This window comes from Lemur catta, chromosome 3, assembly GCF_020740605.2.
Source record: "Lemur catta isolate mLemCat1 chromosome 3, mLemCat1.pri, whole genome shotgun sequence".
In the NCBI taxonomy this organism is placed as follows: Eukaryota; Metazoa; Chordata; class Mammalia; order Primates; family Lemuridae; genus Lemur; species Lemur catta.
This window is the reverse complement of record NC_059130.1, coordinates 101,599,329-101,617,956: the sequence shown is the minus strand read 5'-3', so window position 1 is coordinate 101,617,956 and position 18,628 is coordinate 101,599,329. Positions and strand designations below refer to the sequence as shown.

Sequence of the window (18,628 nt, the reverse complement as noted above, 5' to 3'; positions counted from 1 at the left end):
GAAGTACACAGGCTCTGAGACTGGGAAAAGCCCAGCATGCACCCAGGACAGCAAGGATGCCAGTGAGACAGGCTGCCAGTGAGCCGAGAGATGTGGAAATGATGCCAGAGTGTTCAGCGGAGGCCTGAGAAGGACCCAATCATGAAGGGTCTTTTTTTTTTTTTTTTAAAGATTTCTGTCACCCCAGCTAGAGTGTAGTGGTGTCATCATAGCTCACTGCAGACTCAGACTCCTGGGCTCAAGCGATCCTCCTGCCTCAGCCTGCCAAGTAGCCAGGACTACAGATGCACACCACCATGCCTGACTCATTTTTCTATTTTTTTGGTAGAGAATGGGTCTTGTTCTTGCTCAGGCTGGTCTTGAACTCCTGGTCTCAAGCGATCCTCCCACCTCAGTCTCCCAGAGTGCTAGGATTACAGGCGTGAGCCACCGCACCTGGCCTCCCATAGGGTCTTACAGGCTCTGCTGATGCCTTTGACTGTCAGTTCGAGTGCGTCAGAAGCAGGTGCAGCACTTTGAACAAACAGGAGCACCATCCCGCTGGTGGCTGTGTCAGCAATAAGTGAAACGGGCAAAGGCCGCAGCGGGGAGACCCGTTAAGAGGCTATTTCAATAATCCAGGAAAGAAATGGTTAATGTTACCAGAATCACATTAATGAAGTCAGTGCGAAGTGGCCAGATTCTGAAAATATTTTGAAAGTAGCACCAGAATGATTCCCTGACATTGAATGCAGGGTATGAGAAAAGAGGATGGATGGTGAGTGTAAGGTTTGGGGCCCGAACAGGCAGATGAGTAAAATTACCACTTCCTAGAAGAGCAAGTGAGAGAGCAAGTTGAAGGGGAATAAAAGGAGTGGGTTTCCAGAGAAGCAAATTTTACATCCACAGTAGGTACTTGTTACATATAAGTGTGTCCCATATACTAGCTGAAATCCAAATTTAACCGGGTGTCCTGGTTTGGTTTATTTATTGCTTTGTTCCTAGTCTGGCAGCCCTAATAAGTAAAGAGCTTTAACGTGAGACATGGTATGTGTGTGCTGCCTGCTAACCATCCACAGGGAAAAGTTGATGAACGGCTGGACACGTGAGCACGAGGTTTAGGGAAATGATCCAGGCTGCGGATGAGTATTCAGGAGTTGTTAGCCTAATTTTGGTGTGTTAAAGCCTGAGACTGGACGACATTACCAGGAGATGAGTGAGGACAGAGAAGAGAAGGAGTCCAAGGACTGAGTCCCAGGGTGCCCCGGCAGTTAGAAGTCAGGGAGATCTGGAGGAACCAGAAAAGGAGACTGAGAAAGAAAGTCCAGCAAGGAAGGAGGACAGTCAGGAGCGTGTGATGTCCTGGAGGCCAAACGAAGTGTCAAGGCCAGAGGAATTGACTGCATTCGATGCTGCTCAAAGTTCAGGGAATGGCGGGGATTGGAAACTGGCCGTGGGATTCGGCCATGGGGACCAGGGCAAGAGCAGTGTGGGTGTGCTAGGAGAAGCCAGAGCCTGATTAGAATAAGAGAAAACAGAGATAATGAATCAAGACAACTCTTTCGAGGAATTTTGCTGTAAATGAGAGGGAAAAAAAATGAGGCAGAGGCTGGAAGAAGTGGAGCTAAGGGAGGTGTTTGGGGTTTTTTGAGATGGAGAAATACCCGCATGTTTATTGTAACAGGAAAGATCCAGTAAATAGCAAAGGGTTGATGATGGAGGAGGAGAGGTGGCGGGACGAGGTCTCAGTGGGCGAGAAGGGGGTGTACACGTAGAATGCCCGCATCCCAACGGTAGCTCAGCAGAGCCGCATTTTACCTCTACTGGAGGATTAGGCTGTGAGGGCAGAAGTTGCGAGCCACTCTGGACGCTTGGGAGGAAGGCCACACTCCAGCCCGGGTCCTGGGACATCGCCCCTCCCCGCCCACAGCCCCAGACATGCTGGAGCAGGGCTGGATGCCCGCACCCCTCTGCCCAGCCTGCCTTCCAGGGCCTTCTGCCTGCCCCCACCCCTGCTCCAAGGTGGAGACGGCTTCAGGCCCAGGCCTGTGCTGAACATACACAAACACCAGGGAAACCCCAGCCTGAGAGGTGGGGGGCCCTCCCCATCCCAGGGAGCCCCTGCCTGAGGCCTGGGCAGAGCTCTAGACAGAGGGGGTGGCCTAGAAGCAAGACCAGCCTGGGCCAGGGCTGGGCCGGAAGAGGCCAGTGGCAGACTTAGGGCTGCCACCTCGAGATAGCAGGTGTAGGCCCTGAGGGGAGTGGGGGTGGCCGGGGCAGCTGCCGAGCCCTGGTGCAGCACAGCCTTGCCCTGAGGCGAGGGGATGGCCTAGATGGCCTCCCACACATTCCCCTCCTCAGAGAGCAGAAATTCAGGGTGGACAGCAAGGCCTTCAGGTCCTCGGAGCCTCTCTGGAATGTGGAAATCTTCCAGCTCCCTCCAGAAAAAAGCAAAGGCCAGTTGTTGGGAACACTGCCTAGTGTCAGGAGTGAGGGGCTGGCATCTGGAAGGGTCAGAATGACAGGACCTACACAATAAAATCACCCGGTCACCAGAGCAGAATGACCCAACCACACCCACAGACACCACTACGCACCACCACCTCACACACAGCCATCTCTGCAATCACACGCACTCACAACCACACCGAGCATACACCCAAGTGGCCCACACTGCACCCCTTAACATACGGCTGCCCAGTCTTACACACACACACACACACACACACACACACACACACACACACACACAGAGGCAGTTCTCATGCAGATCCTGTGTGCACCAACGGTTACTACACAAATAGTAACCAAGCGTTTGTGACATTCCAAGCCCTGCAGATGCAGCAGGAATGCGATTGTGACCTGAGGGCTCCCTGCTGGCCTGGAGGCAATTTCAGGGACTGTAATGAAACTACACTGAGGAGGTGGGGTGAGGGGCCTTTCGATGGGGGGCCAGGGAACAGCTCTATAAGAAGGCGAGATCTGAGTAAGGAGGGGGGACCCACCCCATGAAGAGTCAGACGAGATCAGCCCGGGCAGAGGGAACCCCAAAGGCAAAGGCTGATAGGCTGGCATGAATGTGGCTTGTCCGAGGACCAGAAAGAAGGCCACTGAGACAGGAGAGCAGCGATTGAGGGGATGTGGGATGGGAGGAGAGGCACGACTGGAATGCTCGGGGCCTTGTAGGCCAGTGTCAGTGAGTACTAGTCTAAAGGTAATGATAAGTCACTGCAAGGCTTTCATAGGGGAGTGACATGATCTGATTTAGATCATGAAAATGCTACTTTAACTAGAAGCAACCATGAGAAAATTTTATTGCAGTTCTCAGACTGGAGAAGGCATTTCTAATTACAACCAAACCCAGAGGCCATAAAAGATAAGATTACTACATTTGACTACATAAAACATGTTTAATACTGCCTGGTAAAAACTCCATATACAAAGTCAAATTACAAATTTCAAACAACAGTGGGTGGGAGGAAGTCTGTCTGTTTGTATCACAGAGGGCTTGTTTCCTTAATATGTAAAGAGCTCCTAAGAAATCAATAATAAAAAAGCAACCATCCTATAGAAAAAAATGGGCAAAGGCAAAGGATGGTTCACAGAAAAACAAAGGTGACTCTTAAATACATATACATATATTTTTAAAAGAAACAGGGTCTTGCTCTGTTGCCCAGGTTGGAGTTCAGTGGCAGGAACATAGCTCACTGCAGCCTTGAACTCCTGAGTTCAAGTGATCCTCCCACCTCAGCCTCCTGAGTAACTGGGTCAACAGGCACACATCACCATGCCCAGCTGACTTTTTTTTTTTCATTATTTTAGAGATAGGGCTTCACTAGGTTGCCCAGGCAGGTCTCAAACTCCTGGCCTCAAGCAATCCTCCTGCCTCAGTCTTCCAAGTTGCTGGGATTACAGGCCTGAGCCACTGCACCAGCTCTTAAATATATTAAAAGATGCTCAATCTCATAATAAGAGAAATGCAAAATAAAAGTATAATGAGATGTCACTGACAAAGATCATAAAGTTTGATAATGCCCTATATTGGCAAGGCGTGGGGAAGCAAGCACTCTCTTGTCTCATGGTGGTGAAAACTGATACACCTATGGAGGGGACTGGGCAATATCTGTCAAAATTTTAAAAGAGCACACAACCTTAAACCCAGAATTCCACTTCTATATACCATTCAGTTGTTTAAAAAAAGAAATAGCAAGACAACTCTAGATCTACTGATGGGAGGAAATGTCCAATATTTTGTTAAATTAAAAAAAAAGCAGAGTACGGAAGAATATACATAACATACACCCACAGGTTAAAGGTAGAAAGTAAAGTATCTATGTAGTTGAACAAGCACAGATGATTCAAGGATGAAAAACAAGAAACTGGTAACCCCGGTGGTTGGGTGGGTAACGGGGCCACGGAGTCTGGTGTTCAGGGAAAAGTCAGGACCAGCACTGGACACGTGGGATTGTCAGTGAACGGATGGTATTTAAGCCCCAGGACCAATGAGCTCACCAGGGAAGGAAGAGACTGGGCCCTGGGCCATGCCCACATTAGGTACCTGGATGTGAGGCTTCTGAGGTTTTGAGGAACCCAGGAGTGTAGGGGGGGGAAGAGGGCAAGGAAGCCCAGAGAAGAAAGTGTTTTGAGAAGGAAGGAGTGGCCAGTTGCGTCAGGTGCTTCGGAAGATCTAGGGGCAGGGGACAAGATGTGACTGTCAGGTTTAGCATCGTGGAGATCCATGGTGGCCTTGACAGACCATTTTTAGGAACATGGTAGGGATGGAAACATTCCAGTGGGTGGAAGAGTGCCACCCAGCAATGGTTTTCAAGGGCCACTATCGCAGTAGGTAAAAGTGGCCTTTGTCCTGTGACTTTGCTCTACCCAGAAAAGACATTACCAGGGCCTCTAGAGGTGGCTTTATTACTTACTTTGTGATCCTGAGCAAGTCATCTACCCTCTCTGTGGCTCAGTGTTCTCATTTATCAAAGCAGAAGGGACCGTACCTTCCTTATCTGGATGCTGTGAGGATGTGGGACAGTGCCTGGCACAAAGATGTCACTGAGCTCCCAATTCAGTGTTACTTCTCTACCAGAATGAGTAGTAGGAGGTGACCACAATTGATCTTCCTAATTTGGGGGGCATGCTTTGAGTGTAAAAACGGGCATCGTTAATTATGCCAAGACTGCAGGCATAAACCACACAGTCTTGGGCAAATGCCATGTGTAGTCACCATCGTGCTAGGCACATTCTGTCTACACAGCGAGGATCAGGCCCAACGCTAAGATCCAGGGACTCCCAGGGAGGCTGGAATTTCCCACACGCAGCTGGGGCGCCAGGGGCTCTCCTTAGGTTCCCAGTCATGACACACTAATAAGTAACACAAAGCTTCCTTATCCCCAGAGCCCAGCCCTGCCGCACCCCAGCCACAGGCCTGCCTCCCTGGGCAGAGGGTGAGGGCACAGGCTCTGCCCCTACTCCTACCCCAACCCCCCACCTCTGCACAGAACCTCCCCCATCCCGCCCTCACCCTTCCAGGCACAGGGCTCACTTTGCCCTTCCCTCTGTGGGCACAGGGTCTGCCCCCACCCCAGCTCTCCGAAGCGCACTGGGGCTGCCCGCCAAGGACTTACCGCGCCGGGAGGGCACGAGGGCAGGTTCCCCGGAGTGCCCCCACATAGGGTCAAGGCCCCGCGCCGGGCGGGGACAGGGCCCAGCAGGCAGGGCCCGGCACGTATCCGGGGCAAACGAGCGTGGGCGCGTCCTGACTGTAGTCCATCCCCCTGCCCCGGCACTTAACAGTTTGCAGAGCGCTTCACGCCCCTGATCTCACTGGAGCCTTCGCAGCAGTCCTGCCCATGGCCACCAGTGCCCCTATTCCACGCGTGAGGAGACCAAGGCTCAGACGCGCCGGGAGCGCCTCCGGAGGTTGCCCCGGGAGCGCGTGGCAGCGTCGGGACTAGAGGGACCAGCCCGCCGGCTCCTCCCTCCTCGCCGTCCCTAGGTGTCCCCGCCGCGCGCCCCGCCGCGACCGCCGAGCCCCTGCCCGGGCCGCTCTCGCCTGCGCTGCGGGCCTCGGGGACGCGGGGTCGGGGCCCCGAGGTGGCCGCGCCACTGCCGGTAAGTGCGGGACGGGACGGGTCCCCAAGCGCCGCTGAGCGCTCCCGGCAGCTCCCGCCGCGGGGCTGGGGCTGGGGCTGGGGCTGGGGGCTTGCACCTGCCTGCGGCCGGGCTGCGGAGGGGTTGCAGCGGTGGCTATGGGGGGCTCGCCCCTCAACGCCCCTCCACTCCACCCCCGCTTTCTCGCCCCTCCATTCTGGCTCCGCTGGGGGCTCCAGCTGCTGGAAGGTTCCCGGACGACCCCTCCCATGTCCGCAAGCTCCCAAGCCGCCTGGAATGGAGGGAAACCGGGGAGGACGGGGGCTTATCCCAGGGGGACATTGTGGGGGTGGGGGGCAAGGCTGGACGCTGTCCTGTCCAGGGGCTGGAAAGAAACGGTTGGGCTGGGAGCTGGCTTTGGGGGGCCTGGGGGGAACCAGAACCGGCTCCACCAGTCTCCAGCCCGGGCTTGGGAGGGAAATTCTTGGCGGGTGAGTCCGCCCCTGCCTGGGGTGTGTCAGGAGGGACTGGGCAGACACCTCCAGGAGTTGGAAGGTGGGGGCCCGGGAGGGGGCTGCACCCCGGCAGGCAGCCCCGGGAGGGTGTCCGGTGAAAGCAGCAGTCAGGGTACCCTTCCTCTCCGGGCTGGCAGACAGGGCGCCAGCCACCACTTCAGTATCTGAACTCTCACCGGGTGAGTGGCCGTTTGCAGGGGAACCGTCTCCTGCGATGATTAGGACAGCCCAAGAAAGCAGAATTATTTCCCTTTAGCGATAAGGAAATGGGATCAAGGAGTGTTTCTGGAAGTCACCCAGCTACCGAGTGAATGTTTACCCCGTCAGCATGTATTGAGTACCGACCATGTGCCAAGCAGTGGACACTAAACCTATAGCAGTAGCAGCAAGACCAAGCTGACATGCTAGTAGGGGAGACAGCCGATGAATAAGAACAAAAAGGTGACAAAGACTTTAATTTTGAATGGTAATTAAGTGCTATGAAGAAAATGAAGGAGACAGGAGCAGAGTGACTAGGAACAGGGCCCTTTCAGATCCAGGGTGATCTGGAGATCATGTTGGAGCAGAGACCTCTGTGGTGAGAAGGAGCCAGCCATGCAAGGTTCTGGAGGAAGAGCATTCCAGGCAGAAGGAACCAATACAAATCCTCCAAGGCCCCCAGCGTGGCTGGAGCAGAGTGAGTCAGGGTGAGAGTGGAGGAGAGGAGGGTGAGAGTGTGGAATCATTGAATTGAATCATTGAATCATTGATGAATGTAGAATCATCATGTACAATGTACAGTGAGAATTAAAGAGGTTTAACCTTAAGCATGATGAGACACTAGTGGAGAGTTTTAGGTAAGAGGGAGACAGGAACCAAGCTAATAGCCTCTAGGGGCGCAGGGGTGGAAGCGAATAGCCAGTGAGGAGGTCGTGGCAATGATACTGGCCACAGCGATGGTGGCTTGGAGCAGGGTGGTGGGCCCTCAGGCATTGCGCATGCTCAGAGGTGCAAACCCAGCTCCGGGAGCGCTCACATGGGCTTGCGGGCCGACACACACACACATGTGGAGAGGCGTGTGCTCTCACACCCACCAAAGCACAGACACAAAGCACGCCCAGGCAGTCCCACCCATCCACACCCTCTGAGTCACTCCAGGACTGGGAAAAAGATGTGAGATTTGAGGCCCTAAACAAAGCACATCGCCCCACCACAAGGCCTTGGCAACCAGCGTGGCTGGGGCTCCCTCAGGCCCAGCACAGAGAGGGGAGATGTCTCTAGGTATTTCCTGGATCTGGTGTCCTCCCAGGAGCCAGACGGTACCTCCCTCACAGACCCCCCACCTGAATTGGTCTTCCATCTTTACCACCCCACTGGCTGAGAGACCTTGGGCAGGTTATCTCCCTCAGTTTTCCCTCTGAAGACTGGGACTCATAACCCCAGCTTCCTAGGAGAGTGGCAGCCACAGGGTGACAGTTTCCAGCATCTGGTCTGGGGCAGGCGTCCAGCAGAGAAGGGAGGGCAGGTGCAGGCCCTGGCACCCACAGCCCACCCTTGAAGCCACCTCTTCTAGGTGAGTGACTTGAGCTCTCTATACTTCACAGTAAGGAGTAGCCAGCATTAATTGAGCACTTACTGTGTACTATGTGCTTTGCAATCATTTGATTATGAGTTTCTTCATCTATAAATAGCAAGCAGAGTCGTATCCACCTCAAGGGGTTGTTAGAAAGAATTAAATGAGATCCTGCTCATAAAGTGTTTGCAAGCCTGGCTCATAGTCAGGCACAGTAAATGGCAGCTGTTATCATAAGCAAATGCACAGCCCCTTCCTTTGGCACACTAGCTCTGTGACTTGGAGCAGGTTACTTAACCTTGGTGTGCCTCAGTTTCCTATCTGCAGCTTGGGAAGAATAGTAGTCACTGTCTGCTAGGGTTGGTGTGATCACTGAGCAAGTCAGAGCTCAGAACAGCACCTGGCAGTAATGCGCAGTAAGGTCACCTATTCATTAATATCAAGGTTCTCCCTCTTTTTCCCCAGGTGGGCACGGCCCCCTGAGCCCCCGCCAGGCACCATGGACTGGAAGACGTTCCAGGCCCTGCTGAGCGGCGTGAACAAGTACTCCACGGCGTTCGGGCGCATCTGGCTGTCGGTGGTGTTTGTCTTCCGGGTGCTGGTGTACGTGGTGGCCGCAGAGCGCGTGTGGGGGGACGAGCAGAAGGACTTTGACTGCAACACCAAGCAGCCCGGCTGCACCAACGTCTGCTATGACGAGTTCTTCCCCATCTCCAACATCCGCCTCTGGGCCCTACAGCTCATCTTTGTCACCTGCCCCTCGCTTCTGGTCATCCTGCACGTGGCCTACCGCGAGGATCGGGAGCGGAGGCACCGCCTGAAGCATGGTGACCAGTGCGCCAAGCTATATGACAACACGGGCAAGAAGCATGGTGGCCTGTGGTGGACCTACCTCCTCAGCCTCATCTTCAAGCTCCTCATCGAGCTCCTCTTCCTCTACGTGCTGCACACTCTCTGGTACGGCTTCGGCATGCCACGCTTGGTGCAGTGTGCCAACGTGGCACCCTGCCCCAACACCGTGGACTGCTACATCGCCCGGCCCACCGAGAAGAAGGTCTTCACCTACTTCATGGTGGGCGCCTCAGCTGTCTGCATCGTGCTCACCATCTGCGAGATCTGCTACCTCATCTTCCACAGGCTCCTGCGATGCCTGAACAAGGACAGGCCCCGGCGGGGCCTCAGCCCCTCGTCCTCCACCTGCCGCTGCCACCACAAGCTGGTGGAGGCTGGGGAGCTGGGTCTGGACCCAGGCGATGACAAGCTGCAGGCTTCAGCACCCAAGCTGACCCCCACCTGACCCCGGGGCTGGGGGTCACACTGGGGCTGCCGGCGGGACAGGCAGGGAGGTGCTGCAGGGTGGAGGGTCCCTTGGGGGCTGGGTACCCCAGTTTGAATTCACTAAGCTATCCAATTTCCCTTTCGGCAGATGCTTTTTGGTGCTGTCCACTGGGCTGTCCACCTGCGGACAGGTAATCCACAGGCCCAGCGCCAGCCCTCAGAGGAGACAGGCTATATGCGTGCCATGCAAGGGGTCGCTTAGGGCGCTCACAGCAGGGCTTCTGGCTAACCCAGGAGGAGTGATCGGGCAGATCATGTGCCAGAGAGGTGAGAAGAGCTCCCAAGCAGAGACAACAGCAGGCACAGGAGCCTGGAGGCCACACAAAGAGAAATGTTTGCCCTGGGCTGGACTCGGGACCAAAAGGACTCTTCCCTCCCCTGGGAGGAGCTGCCCAGATTCCCAAGGTGGAGAGGTCTTCTCCCAGCAGCCGGAGGTCTGGCAGCTGGAGAGTGAGCTTGGGAAGGTGCTGGAGACACCCAGGGGTCCTCGTGTCGCTACTTCCCTCAGAGGAGCCCCCCTCCCCCAAACCCTGCTCCATCTTCCTCCCCGCAGCCCCCTGCCAGGAACATCCCCAAGGTGCTTTCCTTGCAATCAGTAAAGGCCGAGTTTTATACAGGCTGGCTCTGTCCTCCGTTCTTCCACACTCCCGCCCACGGGACCCCGGGGGGCAGGGAACGTAGCCCTGAGAAAGGGAAAGAGCTCCAAGGCTGGGGGAGAAACTAGCGTGGGGGCTGTGGCTGTGGCTGGAAGCTGGGGGGGTGGCTGGGGTTGACAGGCGGGACTGGGGGTGGCTGGGTGGAGCTGGGATGACCCTCCCCAAGTATATGTCGGGATTCCGGTCGTGGCCACCAGAGGGTGCTGTGCTCCCTCTACTGCAGACCCTCAGCCTTCGTAATTGGCCTCTGCCCCAGTAGACACAATCACTGTCACTCTCATTATAGACAGCCACACTGTCTCCTCCTTCTCACCCAGTCACTGCCGCCACAACCCACGTCTCCACCTTGTGTACACACAATCCCTGTTGTTCATACACTCACTCACTATTGACCTTCTCAACGCCACGGAGTCCGCTCTAGGGCGTGCAGTCGCAGCCTCAGCCCGCGTTTCCCTCGGCTCGCTCCGTTTCCCCCGAGCACTTTCTCCACGCCAGGGCCCGGGGGGTGCTGGGACTGCGCAGGGAAGTAGGACCTGAGCCCAGAGAGCTAAGAGTCTGGGGCGGACAGAGCTGCAGACTCAGCCCTGTGCTAAGCAACCCTGGGGTGGCTCACAGCTGAGTCATGACCTGCTATGTAGAAGAGGACACCATCCCCCGAGCCCAGACCAGAATGGGAAGCAAAAGGGGGTGCAAGGCTACACTAACCCATAGGAACGTTCAGTGACCAGCAAAGCCAAGGCCGGAACCAAGAGCCAAAGCAAGCAAGGAGAGACGTCGTGTAGACAGAGCAGGCCGGGCCCCATCTTTGCCCTCGTGAGTGGCCAGTAAGGGGGTGGATAAGCCAGCCCAGTTTAAAGGGCCCAGGGCTGGGCTGCCACTGTTCCCCACGTCCATGACCGAATCAGAGTTTGACCACTTCATGAGCACAGCTTCATCATGCTGCACCTTGGGCAGGCTTTCAGAGCCTCAGTCTTGTCATCAATACAATGGGAATGTACCAATCAGGGCCCAACAGAAAACAGAGGGAAGGAACATTCAAACCAAGTAACTTTAAAGAGAGTCTCCGAGACTTTCAAAGGCATGGGCATAATTGAGGAAACCCACAAGGGATGCTGCAGCACCCTGCAGCTAGTACCGGGATAACAGTGGACAGCAGCTGTGGGATGCACCATCCACAACCACCAGATAAGCCCCCCAACTTCACTCTCCCATCTCCTGCTCGCCTGCCAGCAGCTCCCGTTGTCCAAGCCCAACCACACGTTAGAGGGTAAGTCAGCCTCCTGGGGCACAGAGCAGGTTGGAGAATGCATCTGAGTGCAAAGGACTATATTCAGCACAGCACCTGGGACAGTTCCTACTTGCATGTTGTTGTAGAGATAAAAGAGACCCTATAGGTAAAACATTAGCACAGCGCTATTGTATTCAGTCAATAGCGGGGCAGGGTACAACTATACTTAGGAAAGTCTTTGCCCGATGCAACACAGGTCAGCTTCAACTGCAGCTGGCGAGTTACAAAGGTCTCAGGGAGGGGTAATCTCCACCTACATTCCAGCATCTTCCTGGGTGGTTCTGGCTGCCTGGCCAAGGGTGGCTTGCAGGTCAGAACAACCAGAGAACGCCACTGGCTACCCCAGCAGAGACTGAATGCTCAGCGTGGACTGAACTCCCAGTCCTGGGCCCGTTTCTCCAGGCCGTGGGCCAGGGCCGTGGAGGAGGGGACATTCCAGCCCTGCCCTGCACATCCCGCCTTTGGGACTGGAGCTGTTCCGAGCAGTGCAGCTCACTGATCCCGTTCAGCATGTACCGTGCTACTGTTCACCACTGAGTCCCCAGGGCACACCACTGTCACCACAAGGTGGCCCTCACGTTCCTTTGGCCTTCTCAGGGTACACACCTCTACCTTCTCTGTCCCCATCGCATGAGGATGCACTGCAAGCTTCCTTTGATCATGCGGGTGATAGATTGAGATTTCTTATAGTCTTCAAGCCCACATGTACCGCATAAAGTCACAGCCATCCAGCAGCCCGAGGTAAACAGGAAATTATTTTGTATTCATTCACCCTGGTCCAAGCTCCCATGTGGCCTGAATGTTTACGTCCCCCCAAAATTCATATGTTGAAATGAGCCCTCCTGAATGGGATCAGTGACCTTATAAGAAGAGACATGAGAGAAATGATCTTTCTCTCTCCACCATTTGCGAACACAAGCAGAAGACGGCCATGCATAAACCAGGAAGAGGGCCCTCACTGACCACCTGTGGCCCAGGCATTGCCTGGGGCCACCCCAAGAAGAGCTTGTTCCACCTGGACAGCAGCAGCGCACCTGGAAGTGCTGCCAGGTGGAGGCTGTCACCTCACCAGGCTCCACACATGGGGCAGCAAGTCCTACACTGAAGGCGATGTCTGAGTCTGCCACCCGCCCTCATAGTCTGTCCCAAGCACGGCAGCCAGGGGATCCTGTCAAAATGCAAGTCAGGCCATGTCACTCCTCTGCCCTAAACCTCCAAAGGCATCTTACACAGGCCTTAGAGGGCTCAAAAGATCTGCCCTACCCCACACCTCGCCTGTTCCTTTCTAAATTCATCTCTCCTCCATGCTCACCCGCTCCAGCCACGCTAACCTCCTGGCTGTTCCTCAAGCAGGAAACACCAGGTGCACTCCTGCCACAGGGCCTTTGCATGCTGGGTCCCTCTGCCTGGAACGATCTGCCCCCCAGACAGCCACGGGGCTCCCTCCCTTCCTTCGGGACTCGCATCACAGGTCAGCAGCTCAGCAAGGATTTCCTTTCTCTTCTATTTGAAATTGAAACTTGCCACCCCTTGCACTTGCAACCCTCCCTACTCTATTTTCCCTGTAGCGTTTATCCACATCTAACATGTCCTATATTATTGTGCGTCTTCCCCCAGCTAGAATGTAAAATTTCTGAGGACAGGGATTTTTTGTTGTTTCCTGGTTGATCTCCAGTGTCTAGGACAGTGCCATGGCCCCCAGGAGGTGCTCAGTAACTATCTGTTGAATTAATAAATTCACAGACTGGCCTGGTGCCCTGACAGTGGTGGGGTATAAACAAGACCCAGCTGCCTGCCCTCAAGGGACTCACAGTCTGATGGCGGAGGGGACTGAAGAGAAGTAAACATTGCACCCAGGGGTTGGGGGGGTTGTTTTGTGGGTACAGAGTTTCAGTTTTGCAAGATAAAATGTTCTGGAGACCTGTTGCACAACAATGTGAATACACTCGACACTACCGAACCGCACACTTAAAATGGTTAAGGTGGTAAATTTTATGGTACGTGGGTTTTTAACCACAATTAAAAATAAGAAAACATTCTCAAAACAGCGTTCCTGGAAATATATATACACAAATAAATAAACAACAACAAAAAAAACAGTGCATCCCTGGGCAGTACCTGAGCTGCTGAGAGCAGAAAGGTACACCTAACCCAGTGGAGGCCAGTAAGGGGACTTCTGGGAGAAGGTGACATCTGAGAAAAGTCCTGAAAGATTCATAGGGTTTAGCATATGAGGCTGCTCTGTGCAGAGGGGACAGCAGGGACAAAGGCAAGAGCACACAGAGAACCACAGGCAGTTAGATAGGGCCGGGCCGCAGAGCAAAAGGGGGAGAGGGCTGAGGATGGAGAAGTGGCCACGGCCTGGAGGCTGGACAGCTTGGGCCCCACCCGGAGAGCATGGGGAGCCACAGACAGGTTTTGAGCAGGCAATGTCGCGGTCAGGTTTCTAGGGAAGGGTGAAGGCTGGCTTGGAGGGGTGGGGCTAGAGGCCTGGAGACCAGTTGGGAGGCCACTGAGCTGGTGGCCGCCTGAACAGGGTCAGGGCAATGGGAATGGGGGTAAGTGTGGGGTTCCAGGGATGTTTCCCAGATGGAATGGCCAGGTTGTGGGGACTACTGGCTCGGCTGATCCCAGCTGCTTCTTGGTCTGGGGAGGGGGCCAGGTTATTCAAGCCCTGACCTCCAGAGCCCCTGAGGAAGGGGTCAGAGGAGGGTGAGGGCAGCCCTGACGTCACCCCCCAGCCCTCCAGCCTCTTCCCTCCTTCCAAGGAGTTCGGATCAGAAAGGCTTTGGGAGAGCTGGGCCCAGCCCCAGGAGAGGAGCTGGGGAGGGAGCAGAGGCTGCCGTGGGGCGTGGTGAGAAGCAGGCTCCAGGGGCCTCCGTTCTCATGCCCTCAAGGGTCAGAACTAAGTGGGGCAGTTGTCAGCTTTGGAAATCCAGGAGGCCCAGCTCAGCCTGGCCCTGAGGGAGAGGCCTGGAGAGGAAACAGCTCCCCACGATCCCCTAGGGGCGGCCATCCCTGAAGTCCTGAGGTCTGAGCGCTCCCATTTGCTCCCCCAGATGTCCTCCTGCCCCGGCTGGAGATGGAACACTCAAGGACCAGGCCTGGGGCCCTGGGAGTCCAAGGACTGGATCCCGTGGTGGAGAAACAGGGACCCTTCTGCCGCCAGCCCCAGGCACTCACCTGCCACCTTCCCTGTCCTCAGCCACCCCAGCCCCCACCACCGCTCTGCCCTGAGCCCCTGGCCTCTTCTGCTCCAAGACCAACACACAGATCCTTTTTGTTACAAATGTTTTGTCACAATATTTTTAGCTACCACCCCCTTGAGAATTTTATGTACCAATATTACTCTCGTGTTTTGATTGGATCTCCCATCAACCTCACAAAATAGGTACTATTACTATCCTCATTCTGCAGTGAATTGTCTGTTCTTGCACAGGGTTTTAAGCAACTTGCTTAAGGATGCAGGCGTCAATAGCAAAGGCTCAACTTCTGGGTTCTGCCACCAATAACGTCTCAGCACTCTGGGGACAGTGGCCACCATCTCCAGACCTCACAGCTCCAGGCCTTTGAACCCTTGCTCATGCTGTTCCTCTGCCTAGAATGTTCTTCCCCCTTCCTCTGGCTGATGCATCCTCCTCCGGGAAATGTTCCTAACCAAGTTCCCTGTCAATCACCCAGTACTTCTCAGGACAACTTCCCACATCTGTAATTTTACCGTTATCCAAGGGTTGAGATGCTCAGTCCCTGCATCTGCCAGTGAAAGCTGGAGGCCAGAGACCAGGCTGGCGGGTGTAGTGTGGTATCCCCAGCTCCCCTGCTTAACCTTCATCCACCGTGGGTGATGCCCAAACGAATGACGGCGGGGTCTGCCACCCCTTTATTCCCTCTGGATGCCCCCCACACACCATTTAGACGCATGAAAATGGGATCCAAGCTAAAGGTCAGGAGGTTCCCCCCACCCTGAGTCTCAAGCGGCCCATCGGAGCTGCTTAGTGACCTCTGAGCCTGCCCAGGCATGGGGATGTCTGAGAATTCTGGAAGACCCCAGATCCCATAGACTCAAGGACGTGTGGATTATTACCCCGTCTCCCACCATGGTTCCCCATGCCATAATTGGCCTTGATGGCCGCGTCCTGGCATACTAGGGCCACCTGACAAATGAGTGGCCCCCACCCCTCGTCCCTATCGGCCACCCCTCACAGCCCCGCAGGCCAGTTGCTGGGATCCACCGCCCTTACTGCCACCTAATCCAGCCACCCTGGAGAATCCTGGCCTGGGAGAAGCCCCTTCCATGGCCAAAGATCGCAGGGGAGGAGAGTTTAGTCAGCCTGGCACACCTGGTGAATGGAGAGCAGAGGAGAGGAAGGGCAGGGGGCTTCACAGCCCCTCTTGGCGTCCCCAGTTCACACTGCCACCTCCCGTGAGTGGGCTCAGGGCGTCCGCACCTCCCAGTCCCCGCCCCCGTCCCTCTCAGGGCCCCGCCGCCCTCCCCGCCGCGTTTCCTGCCCCCACCCCGCCCCCGGCGCTATTTAAGGCGCCCCGCCCGCCGCCCGCGCCGCCGGCAGGTCCCGCACGGCTCCCGCGGGCCCCGCTCCAGCATCGTCCCCGCCGCCACCTGGGCTGCCCGGCAGGCAGGCGGTGAGTCGGGGGAGGGACGGGGGCGCCACCTGCTAGCGGGAGGTCCGGCGGGGGACAGGGGTCCCGCCACAGCCCGGGACTGAGGGTGGCTGCGGGGCGGGTCGCCTGCCCTTGGCCAGCTCCGTGCTGAGTGCGGTTCCTGCCGTTTTCTCATAGAATTTATAGCAGCCCCGAGGCAGGAACATTGTTGTTTGCACTTTACCAGAGAGGAGACTGAGGCGCTCGGAGGTTGTTACTTCTCCCAGGCTCCAGTTAGTAAGAAAGAGCCAAGATTTGCACCCAGGCCTGGCTCCAGAGCCTGGCCCTACACAGCCTCCACCCCGCGAAAGGGCACTGCCCCCTCCCCTGCCCCTGCCGTCCTTCCCCCGAAATGTTTTGGGAACCATGTGGCCCGTGCCTCCACCCTGCAATGGCAATTCCTTTCAAGAGCCTAGAATTTGGCAGCAACAGCTTTGGAGGGGAGGGGTGGGGGTGGAGGCAGAGGACAGCACCAAGTGTCCCTGCTTAAGTGGCAGGTGCTCGCTATAGCTGACACGTAGAGCTAATGCAAGATGCTGCCTTCAGCTTCTAAACCCCATCCCCCCTCCAACTGCAAGCTCAAAGATTACAGTCAAGGCCAGCTGGGGGAGATAGGGAGGGGAGAGGCTGGAGGCTGGCAGGGACCTGAGGCTCTGAGTGCCTAGAAAGCTGCTGATAGCACCTCTACCACCGCCATCCCCCGCCGTCTGGGGTGGCCAGCCTTGGGCAAAAGCAGGAAAGGGCATGCCCAGCTGTGCTGCCTCGGATAAGTTCCTCAAATTCTCTGTTCCCATAGGCAAAGGAACCTCAACTTGATCCATGTCTCCTTGGCCTGTGGCCATCCTGGGGTTCTGGCTGGGGACAAGAGGGACACAGATGTGTGATTAGGCAGGGACCGTGGCCGTACCCAGGGCCATTCAGAGAAGCAGAGGGCAGCCACAGAAAGAGCTTAGCAGCCATCCTCCTAAGATCCACCTTACCCAGGCCAGTGGGATGGGGTTTCCCTGCAGGGCTGCTGCTGGGGCGAGTGAGAAGGATGCTGCGCTGACGCGCTGATGCTCTGTCCCTGCAGACACAGGCCCGGCAGCCATGGGTGACTGGGGCTTCCTCGAGAAGCTGCTGGACCAGGTCCAGGAGCACTCGACTGTGGTGGGCAAGATCTGGCTGACGGTGCTGTTCATCTTCCGCATCCTCATCCTGGGGCTGGCCGGTGAGTCGGTGTGGGGTGACGAGCAGTCGGATTTCGAGTGTAACACGCTCCAGCCAGGCTGCACCAACGTCTGCTACGACCAGGCCTTCCCCATCTCCCACATCCGCTACTGGGTGCTGCAGTTCCTCTTCGTCAGCACGCCCACCCTGGTCTACCTGGGCCACGTCATTTACCTGTCTCGGCGAGAGGAGCGGCTGCGGCAGAAGGAGGGGGAGCTGCGGGCACTGCCAGCCAAGGATCCACAGGTGGAGCGGGCGCTGGTGGCCATAGAGCGCCAGATGGCCAAGATCTCAGTGGCAGAGGATGGTCACCTGCGGATCCGTGGAGCGCTGATGGGCACTTACGTGGCCAGCGTGCTCTGCAAGAGTGTGCTAGAGGCAGGCTTCCTCTATGGCCAGTGGCGCCTCTATGGCTGGACCATGGAGCCCGTGTTTGTGTGCCAGCGGGCACCCTGCCCCTACCTCGTGGACTGCTTCGTCTCCCGCCCCACGGAGAAGACCATCTTCATCATCTTTATGCTGGTGGTCGGACTCATCTCCTTGGTGCTCAACCTGCTGGAGCTGGTGTACCTGCTGTGCCGCTGCCTCAGCCGGGGAGTGAGGGCCCGGCAGGGCCAGGACACCCCTCCAGCCCAGGGAACCTCCTCAGACCCTTACACGGACCAGGTCTTCTTCTACCTCCCCATGGGCCAGGGGCCCTCGTCCCCACCATGCCCCACCTATAACGGGCTCTCATCCAGTGAGCAGAACTGGGCCAACCTGACCACAGAGGAGAGGCTGGCTTCTTCCAGAACCCCCCTCTTCCTGGACCCACCCCCGCAGGGTGGCCGGAAATCCCCCAGTCGCCCCAGCAGCTCTGCTTCCAAGAAGCAGTATGTGTAGGGGCCTGGGGCTTATGTCAACCAACAGAGAAGTGACTAGACTGGAGAAGCAGGTGCTTGCTGGCCAGGGGACCTCACTGCAGGTAGTTCTTGAACACCTGGGGCCTTCCTGGTGACCAGAGAGCACCATGGCTTCTGTCCAGAAGGTGGGTTTGCCCCAGGCACAGGGCCCGCATGGGGTGCTCTTGGCCAAGGGTGTTGTGAGCCCTCTAGCCTTTTTCACCTGCTCCAGGGGGACCCAGAGCCAACTCACCCAACCCCACCCTTATGGAAGATTCACCCCTGCCCAGGTTGTCCTCACAGGAGAAGGCAGACCGGGGCTTCTGGGTTGGCCTTGGTCACACGGACAGAGCCTGTGTTGGATCTCGCCTGTCAGGGGGACTGCTGCCTTGTTTTCATCACTCCTTCCTAGTTCTACTGTTTATGCTTCTAAAATAAACAGGACTTGATCACAA

At 56.3% G+C, this 18,628-nt stretch overlaps 2 protein-coding genes across 2 annotated transcripts; both read left to right on the top strand.

Moving 5' to 3' along the window:
- Positions 1 to 6,014: 6,014 nt before the first annotated feature.
- GJB3 (gap junction protein beta 3) lies at positions 6,015 to 10,096 on the top strand. Its single transcript, XM_045548308.1, has 2 exons — positions 6,015 to 6,096; positions 8,608 to 10,096. Exon 2 carries the CDS (start codon positions 8,642 to 8,644, stop codon positions 9,437 to 9,439), a length of 798 nt encoding a protein of 265 aa, XP_045404264.1. The 5' UTR covers positions 6,015 to 6,096; positions 8,608 to 8,641; the 3' UTR covers positions 9,440 to 10,096.
- Positions 10,097 to 15,950: 5,854 nt separating this feature from the next.
- GJA4 (gap junction protein alpha 4) lies at positions 15,951 to 18,628 on the top strand. Its single transcript, XM_045548307.1, has 2 exons — positions 15,951 to 16,065; positions 17,156 to 18,628. Exon 2 carries the CDS (start codon positions 17,173 to 17,175, stop codon positions 18,172 to 18,174), a length of 1,002 nt encoding a protein of 333 aa, XP_045404263.1. The 5' UTR covers positions 15,951 to 16,065; positions 17,156 to 17,172; the 3' UTR covers positions 18,175 to 18,628.